This window comes from Hemitrygon akajei, chromosome 17, assembly GCF_048418815.1.
Source record: "Hemitrygon akajei chromosome 17, sHemAka1.3, whole genome shotgun sequence".
Taxonomy (NCBI): domain Eukaryota; kingdom Metazoa; phylum Chordata; class Chondrichthyes; order Myliobatiformes; family Dasyatidae; genus Hemitrygon; species Hemitrygon akajei.
In genome coordinates, this window is record NC_133140.1 from 60,886,947 (window position 1) to 60,896,942 (window position 9,996).

The 9,996-nt window shown below is 39.3% G+C and overlaps 1 protein-coding gene across 2 annotated transcripts in view; it reads right to left on the reverse strand.

Moving 5' to 3' along the window:
• Window positions 1-7,563, reverse strand: part of nfat5b (nuclear factor of activated T cells 5b) — a 205,830-nt gene extending 198,267 nt beyond the window's left edge. For both annotated transcript variants that reach the window (XM_073070274.1, XM_073070273.1), the window contains exon 1: window positions 7,207-7,563. In XM_073070274.1, coding sequence (XP_072926375.1) covers window positions 7,207-7,279 — 73 coding nt within the window. In that variant the 5' untranslated portion in view covers window positions 7,280-7,563. The remainder of the gene's footprint in view (window positions 1-7,206) is intronic.
• Window positions 7,564-9,996: the final 2,433 nt, after the last annotated feature.

A 9,996-nucleotide genomic window follows, 5' to 3' on the forward strand; every position in this document is an offset into this window, starting at 1 on the left:
GCCATTAATGTAACAAATGCAATCATTTGTTGAGATGAAGCGGATAGACGATTATTATCTATCATTGGTAAACCAAAAATTGCAGTAAAAGGATGCGGTTGGAAATTGATATTTAAAACTCTTGAAATAATATTAAAAATATCTTTCCAATAATTTTGTAAACAAGGACAAGACCAAAACATATGAGTCAATGAAGCAACATCAGAATGACATCTGTCACAGGTTGAATTAACATAAGAATAAAATTGAGCAAGTTTATCTTTAGACGTGAGCTCTATATACAACCTTAAATTGTATTAGGGCATGTTTAACACAAATAGAGGACGAATTTACCAATGATAAATTTTTTTCCCATTGCTCAGTAGATATAGGACAATGCAATTCTTCTTGCCATTCCTTCTTAATTTTTTCTGATACATCTGGCTGTACACTCATAATCATATTATAAATGATAGCCTTTTGACAAGGATTGAGGGCTAAAATTCTTTCTGTAATGTCCAATGGACATTCTTTCGAAAAAGACTTTAATTCATTATACAGAAAATTTCTGACTTGCAAATATCTAAAAAAATGGGTTTTAGGTAAATTACATTTATTAGATAGCTGTTCAAAGGACATAATGTTATCATCCAAAAACAGATCACGAAAACATGTTATACCTTTTGTTTTCCATAAAAGAAAAGCTTGATCTATAGATGAAGGCCGAAAGAAGTAGTTAGATATTATAGGACATGACAGCATAAACTTATTCAAGCCAAAAAATTTACGAAATTGAAACCAAATTCGTAATGTATACTTGACTATGGGATTAGTTATCTGTTTATTCATTTTGAATAACGAAAAAGGAAGTGAAGATCCTAAGATTGAGATCAGTGAAAAATCTTGCACAGATTTACATTCCAAATTTACCCATTGTGGGCAAGCAGCTGTAGTCGATTCTTGTGTCCAGAATATTAAATACCGTATATTAACTGCCCAATAGTAAAATCTTAAGTTTGGTAGAGCCAAGCCGCCCTCCTTCTTGGGCTTCTGTAAATATTTTTTGCCTAGTCTAGGATTTTTGTTCTGCCACAAATAAGAAGATATTTTAGAGTCAACCAAATCAAAAAAAGATTTAGGAATAAAAATTGGTAATGCTTGAAATAAATATAAAAATTTTGGTAGTATCATCATCTTAATGGCATTAACTCTGCCTACCAAAGACAAAGATAATGGAGACCACCTATTAGCAAGTTGATTAATTTGATCGATTAAAGGTAGAAAATTAATTTTAAATAAATCTTTGTTTTTTTAGTAATTTTAATACCTAAATAAGTAAAATAATCTGTAACAATTCTATATGGTACATGATTATAAATTGGAACATGCATATTTAATGGAAATAGTTCAGCTCAGGCAGCATCTATGGGGAAAAAAAAGTAAATAGTCAATGTTTTGGCTCAAAACCCTTCATAGGAACTGATGAGTTCTGATGAAGGGTCTCGGCCCAAAATGTTGACTATTTGCTCTTTTCCATAGATGCTGCCTGCCTACTGAGTTCCTCCAGCATTTTGTGTATGTTGCTTTGGATTTCCAGCATTTGCCAATTTTCTCTTGCTTGATATAGTTGAGGATAATATATTGATATAGAAAGGTGATTGTCAAAAATGCATTTGGGCTGAATAGGTCACTTCTGTGTTAGCAATCAAGAACTAGATTTATGCCACAGGGATCAGCGCTGCAACCTCAACTACTTATGATCACCATGACTTGGATGAAGGGGCTAAGTGTAATTGAATAGACAAGTTGTGAGAGGCATACAAACAGCCCAAAAAGGATGTACATAGGTAAATGAATGGGGAAAGAAGTTGACAGATGGAACATAATGTAGGAAAATGTGAGGTCATCCCACTCCAAAAGGAAAACAAGAAAAAGTATATGCTTAAAAGTGAGACTATAACATTTTGCTATAGAAAACGATCTGGGGGCCCCTAGCAAATGCAACACTACTAAGTTGGCAAGCAGGTACAGTAGGGAATTTAAGAAAATGAATGCTGGCCTTTACTGCAATGTCAGCCTAACATCAGTAGTGGGGAAAATGCTAGAGTCCATTATTAAAGATGAAATAGTGGCATATCTAGATAGCAGTGATAGGATTAGGCTGAGCCAGCATGGATTTACCAAGGGCAAATCATGCTTGACTAATCTATTGGAGTTTTTTGAGGATGTAACCAGGAAGTTAGACAAGGGAGATCCAGTGGATGTAGTGTACCTCGATTTTCAGAAGGCATTTGATAAGGTCCACATAAGAGATTGGTAGGTAAAATCAGAGCTCATGGCATTGGGGGGGGAAGATATTGACATGGATAGAAAACTGGTTGGCAGATAGAAAGCAAAGGGTAGCGGTGAATGGGTGTTTCTCGGAATGGCAGGTGGTGACTAGTGGGGTGCCACAGGGCTCGGTATTGGGACCACAGCAGTTTACGATTTACATCAACGATTTAGATGAAGGCATTGAGAATAACATCAGCAAGTTTGCTGATGATACTAAACTGGGTGGCAGTGTGACATGTGATGAGGATGTTAGGAGAATTCAGGGTGACTTGGATAGGCTGGGTGAGTGGGCAGATACTTGGCAGATGACGTTTAATGTGAATAAGTGTGAGGTTATCCACTTTGGGAGTAAGAACAGGAAGACAGATTATTATCTGAACAGTGTAGAGTTAGGTAAGGGAGAAATGCAAAGAGATCTAGGAGTCCTTGTTCATCAGTCACTGAAGGTGAATGAGCAAGTGCAGCAGGCAGTGAAGAAGGCTAATGGAATGTTGGCCTTTATTACAAAGGGAATTGAGTACAAGAGCAAGGAAATCCTTTTGCATTTGTACAGGGCCCTAGTGAGACCACACCTGGAGTAGTGTGTACAGTTTTGGTCTCCAGGGTTAAGGAAGGACATCCTGGCTGTAGAGGAAGTGCAGCGTAGATTCACAAGGTTAATTCCTGGGATGTCCGGACTGTCTTAAGCAGAGAGGTTAGAGAGACTGGGCTTGTACACGCTGGAATTAAGGAGATTGAGAGGGGATCTGATTGAAACATATAAGATTATTAAGGGATTGGACAAGATAGAGGCAGGAAATATGTTCCAGATGCTGGGAGAGTCCAGTACCAGAGGGCATGGTTTAAGAATAAGGGGTAGATCATTTAGGACAGAGTTAAGGAAAAACTTCTTCTCCCAGAGAGTTGTGAGGGTGTGGAATGCACTGCCTCAGAAGGCAGTGGAGGCGAATTCTCTGGATGCTTTCAAGAAGGAGCTAGATAGGTATCTTATGGATAGGGGAATCAAGGGATATGGGGACAAGGCAGGAACCGGGTATTGATAGTAGATGATCAGCCATGATCTCAGAATGGCGGTGCAGGCTCGAAGGGCTGAATGGTCTACTTCTGCACCTATTGTCTATTGTTAGAGACAACAAACATCTAAGGTGCTTGGATGCAACTCAGATGTTGGTGAGTCTACATCTGGATCAAGACGCACAGATTTGTTTTCCATCTTTAAGATAAAAATTATTTACATACAAGACAATGCAGAGAAAATTCACTGGATTGATTTATTGGACCAAAGATTTGGCATATGAAACAAGGTTGAGCAGCTCAAGCATAAGCTCACTGCAGTATAGAAACATGAGGTGACCATGTTAAAATACAAAAACGTTATGAGGGGGATTCACAGGTTAAGTGTTATGATAATGTTTGCCTAGGTGTGGAAACAAGAGGGCATTTTCAAAAAAAGCAATGGCTCAACTCAATCAACAATAAATACTCTGAAAGACTGGTGAATCTTTGGAAATCTCTATCTCAGAGAGCAACAGAGGCAGAATCACTGAATATTTTCAAGTTGAAGACCAAAATAAATTTAAACCACAAAGATACAAGAGTATGGGGGCGGAGAAGCAAAAGCGATTTTAAGACCAAGACTTGACCAGCCCAAGATCTTGATGAACAGCAGATCAGGCTTGAGGGACCAACTGGCCTAATTGTGTCCCTGTTCATTATGTTTATATCTGACTCCCTGCTCACCTTTATCTCCATCAACCATTTCCCCTTCTCACAACATCTTGCCATGCATCTTCAGGAATTGCAATACTATTTACATTTACTATTTCTTTCAGAAATTCACTTGTACTTTTCATTTTGGGTACAGTTGAAACTCTTGGGTCTGGCATTCTGTGGACAAGCATGATTTGAATCGGTAGTATAGATATATACTAATTACTGATTCGAACCAAGACCTAAAGTTAACTGAGATCTTTTCTATCTGTAGCTAATTAACCTACCAGTGTAACTTTTGCAATCCCAGCTGACAACGATCTCAGCCAACAGTGCTTCCAATTTATGGAAACTGTGCTTTACAGATACCTCTCAGAACTCTTACACAACCCAGGCACAACTCTTCACAGTTGTATGTTTCAATTTCTATTTCAATGTCTATACTTAAAAAGAACAGTTCTCCTCAGAGGAATATGATCATGTGGTAATTACTATGCTCTGGCACCAGTCATGTCTCACAGTACCAAACTGGAGATTAAACATGGGCACCATTTGGTGCTAATAATCTGATCTCCTCTAGAATAGGAAAAACCAAATGCAATTTGGTGATAATTTTACAAAATACTTTCATTTGGACTGCAAACTCCGGGCTTCCACTGATCTGTCACTTTAGTTCTCTATTTCACTCCAACTTTTAAGTTCTGTTTTTGACATCTTATATTTTTCCAGCAATACCTAACAGCGGCTCAAGGAATAACACCCAATCTTTCATTTGAACACATTGCAGTATTTGAAAATTAATATTGAAATCAACAATGTTAGGTAACCACCCTTTCCTTTCTCTTCACAGTTGTTTCAATTTCTTTACACAAATGGTGGCATGGATGTGCTGGGCAGAAAGATCCATTTTTGTGTTTTACAACTATGACTCTACAAAAAACAGGAGCAGAAGGGCATTTGGCTGTTCAAAACTAGCCAACTAATCACAGCTGATCTTCTACACAAGCACATTTTCCTGCATGATACCTTGATTCCCTTAATATAGAATAATCAATTACTTTTTTAATGTACTTGATGACCGAGCTTCTACATCCCTCGGGGTAGAGAATTCCAAAGATTCACCTCCTGCTGTGGAAGAAATTTTTAAGCATCTCAATTGTAAATAACTGGTGCTTTATTCTGAGACTGTGACCCTGGGTTCTTGACTCTCAGTCATGGGAAATATCATCCTCATATTCAAATTATGAAACTCTGTATGAATTTTATACTCGACAGGGAAAACTTCTCTTTCTTCTAAAGTCTAGAGAATACAGGTCTAATCTCAATTTCTCCTCATGCCAAACTTGCTGTTGCTGGAACCAGCCCAATGCACTCCCTCAAAGGCAAATATATCTTTAATTAGTCAAGACCATCAAAACTGAATACAGTGCTCCAAATTATGGTCTCAACAAGGATCTCTATAACTGTAGCAATGTCTTAATTCCTGTGCTCCAATGCTGTTGTAATAAAGGTGGATATAATACTTGCCTTCCTGGAAGAAACTAACATTGGTGTTCGTGCATATGAATTACTGAAAGCCAAAGTCCTTTCAAACATAAACAATATCCAATCTCTTAGCATTTCAAAAACTTGTGTTGTGCATCTATGTGATAATGTCACATTATTTCTGCAGTAACTCATTAGTCAAACCCAAGTAGATTGATGGTTGGTTATTTACACTTTTCCAATAACAAACTGTTAATCTACATTGATAGATTAGCCCAAACTCTGTTTTAACCCAGACCTTTCTCAGACCTTCTTAAAAACCTTTATTTATTCTACTAAATGCATCTCCTCAAGGACTCCAGTAGGCAAGTCAAACACAATTTTCCCTTCACAAGTTCATTCTTAAGGGTTCCTTTCCTGAGAATTGAATGTTAGTTGATTTCACAATAAATCAAAATGTCCAATTTTCTTTCATAATCCATATTGCTCTACATACACTTCTCATAACTATTTCATTTTAACCATATTTAAACTAATGGGATATAGACTGTCACTATTGACTACCATAAAACATTTGTGTTATTATTATGGGTTTGAAAATGCTTTAAAATGCATTGGAGAATTTGCATGAAGTCTAATTTCTTTAATTCAGACCACTGGAACTAGAAAGTCCTTGTATTATTTACAAATTGTTGTTCTTGCAGACTTTATTAAATATTCCAATATTATTTCTCGTACTGATGTTAGCTGTCATTATAAATTTCTTGTTTACTCTCTTCCTTAAATTTCTTGTTTACTCTCTTCCTCTTGAGTTTACATCCTATCCACAACAGTAACTCCACAAGCTTCAAATTTTTTGAAAATTTAGTTCCTTTTTCCCACTAAATGTAACTCCCTAACATCCTTTCCTATTAGGCAACTTAAAACAAGCTTTTCGCATTTTTCCAATTATAAGGGATCCTTGATCTTAAATGCCAATTCTGTTGTACTCCACAAAGAAGTCTTCACCTATTCATTGACTGCTTCCCGTATTTTTGTTTTGCAATCTTTAATGTGTTGATTCTCCCTACAGTGAACGAACCTTGCCGAATGGTGCTAGATTTTTCCTATTTTTACATCATTAATCTTAGTTCTAAAAAAAAACAATCTACATCTTAGTTAATGTTAAACAATAGCAGGTACCGCTAAATATACTTGCAGAGAAGAAAGAAAAACGAACAGTTTACTAAAAAGAACTGCGTTCTGTGACGTGGTTCCTCAATAACCACAACTCTTTATCAACCCAACTTGAAGTTGTAAATACCAAATCCACCTACCAAATGAGGCCAATTCTGGGAGAACAGCCTTCCTATTAGCCTTGGGCCCAAGCTACGTACCCTGACAGGTGGTTGTAAATGTCAATCAACAATTTCCTCGTCAAGTTAGGTTGCTCGGAGTAAAGCGAGATTGAATCCAAGCCGAAATTATTTTGGTTTATGACGATTTTGTCTAAACGTCGACGCAAGCATTAGTAAAATGAAGTATATTAAAGTGACACTATATTAAATCTAAATCTATTTCCCAGAACTGTCAGCTATTTTCTCAGTTACGGCCTACAGCTTGGTGGAAACGTTAAAAATATTACCCCAAAACATACAATGTTCTGTTTTGCCGCAAGTCCAAGAAGTGAATGAAGGAGGCAATAAAACGTTCCCTTACCTTTGGAATACGAACTCTTCGGCGAATTAAGATCCAAATCCCCGCTGAGGAGGGAGATAAAATCAGAGGGCATCACCTTGGAGAAGGGAGGAAGAGTCAGGACTCCTCCGAGAAAATTGTTTTTCTTTTTTTTCCTCGCTCTGCGTATTTTAAATTCCGGTTTAAGGCCTCGATGAGTTAAAACTCTCCTTTCGAGAAAAGAGCGTGTTTCAATGCGTGCATTTGGTCCTCAGTGAAGCGAAAGTACAGTGTGCCTACACGTACTGGGCGCTATGCGTGGTTTTATGTGAACGATCTCGCATGCATCTCCAGTCAACTGCTAGGCAATGGTAAGCTGCTGTCGGATTTATCATTTATCATTTACTTAGTCACTCGACTCCCTGCCAGCCCCGCCCCCCGCCCCGACACCAAGCGCCTGCGCATGCTCAGCCAACAGGCGCGCGCAACAGCCGTCAACCGGTCGGGCGCGTTCACCCTGCTCGCGGGCCTGGGGGGGGGGGGGTTGTGCGTGCGCAGCTCCTGGCTGGCTCGTGGGTACCGTCCTCAAAACGCTCCTATTTCTCTTGTGTATCGTTTGCTGTTACTGGGTCGTTTTGAGCATTAAGAAAAGAAGTAAAGTTCTCACTTACTTATTTTGCCGATATGTAAACCTCCATGCCATTTTTTAAATGTGAGATAATGAATGACGAGGGTTGACAATCTCCTCAGGTTCTTACCACACCGAACTTCCACAGTTGTCAGTTTTGTCAGGAGCGGGTCTGATGTCCCCCCACCCCTGAACTCAAGCGTTGCTGCTTTCATTGGCTTTCAGATAAAATGAATCAATTGAAACTTGGGAAAATCAAAAATAAAACCTATAGAAAGAAACACAGAAAATGCCGGAGACACTCAGTAAGCCAGGCGGCATCTGTGCATGAGGAAACTAATAAATAGCCACCCCCCATCAGAATTAGTGCTGAATGTTATTAGCATTTTCTGTATCTAGTTCAGAATCATATTATGTAGCTAATTTGCTTCTCTATTATTTAATTTATTTTCCTCTCCTTCCCTTTGCCCTTGCTTAAGAGATACTGTAGTCCCTTCAATTGACTTTTATTTAATGTATGTCAAAATGGTTTAAGCCACAATGACAGGAATATAATTTCTTAGTAAAATGTAAAAATCTTTACTATTTTATAGATAACAGAGTACTTGTTGATAAGCCCATGACTGCACAAAGTGGACCATGAAAGATAGTACTGAGACCTGCAAGGTAAAGCATCAAGAGCACAAAGGGTCCATGTTTTGGCAGTAGAAAGAATAGTCCATGCCATGCCACTGCTGTATCTGAGGAATAGTCTGTAGTTCCCACAATGGCATATCAGAACCCACAGATTTGATGTGGAAATAAGTCATTCTCCATCCCGGGGGAGATAAGAGACAGCACACTAAGTGAGAGTTTATCTTTATGATTGTGTGCACCACATGATACTGGACCTGGTGTTTGGTTTGGGAATGGCTGCCTTTAATAAAGGATGTTAGTGAGTCAATTAGCATGTATGGAGGCATGGTCCACAGTTTGGGTCAAAGCCCTGCATCAGGACTGAGGATGTAGAGTATAAAGAGGTGAGAGGAATTGGTGTGGTGGATTGATGACTGGCAGATTGAACCAGGTGGTTGAAGGTGGGTCATGTAGAGACAGAGGCTGGAGCATGATATATGGAAATAGAAAATGAAGAAGGGGGTTAGGCAGATGAAGACAGGTTGAGTTGGGAGGTATGCTGAAGAGGTAGGGACAGGTGAAAGTAGAGAAAGGAGCTGGAAGGTGATGTGGAACCAAATGATTGACAGAGATAACTGGGGAAAGGATGTGAGAACATGGAATAGGAAGAACACACCAAGGAAAGAAACCTATGTAGGTTAATCTGTGAGTGATGGGCATGTGACCAGATGGAAGAGGATAACAGATGCAGATTCCAGGGGGAGGGGTGGGATGGGGGAAGATGGAATAGCTGAATGAAAAGGAGAGAAAAACCTAGGCAGGGCAAGATATGTGAAAGGAACACAAAGGGTATGAGTTTTTTGAGACTGGAAAGATCAATGTTGATACCATTTGGTCTTCCATGGCAGTGAAGATGGCTAAGGACAGAGAGATCAGTATGGGAATCGGGGTGAAGGGAGGGGGGTTGAAATTGACATGTAACTGAAAACTTAGTCTCGACCCAATGGTGACAGAAATTCGAGAGTATCAGGGGGCAGAAGTGAGTGTAGTTGCTATTACTAAGGAGTAGGTTCTTGGAAAGCTGAAAAGTCAGAAGGTAAATAAGTCACCTGGATCAGTTGGACTACACACAAGGGTTCTGAAAAAGGAAGCTGAGGAGATAGAGAAGGCACAGATGCCTTGTGCAGGAAGGCACAGAGTCGACTGTACTTCCTAAGAAGGTTGGCGTCATTCAATGTCTGTAGTGAGATGCTGAAGATGTTCTATAGGTCAGTTGTGGAGAGCGCCCTCTTCTTTGTGGTGGCGTCTTGGGGAGGAAGCATTAAGAAGAGGGACGCCTCACGTCTTAATAAGCTGGTAAGGAAGGCGGGCTCTGTCGTGGGCAAAGTACTGGAGAGTTTAACATCGGTAGCTGAGCGAAGGGCGCTGAGTAGGCTACGGTCAATTATGGATAACTCTGAACATCCTCTACATAGCACCATCCAGAGACAGAGAAGCAGTTTCAGCGACAGGTTACTATCGATGCAATGCTCCTCAGACAGGATGAAGAGGTCAATACTCCCCAATGCCATTAGGCTTTACAATTCTAC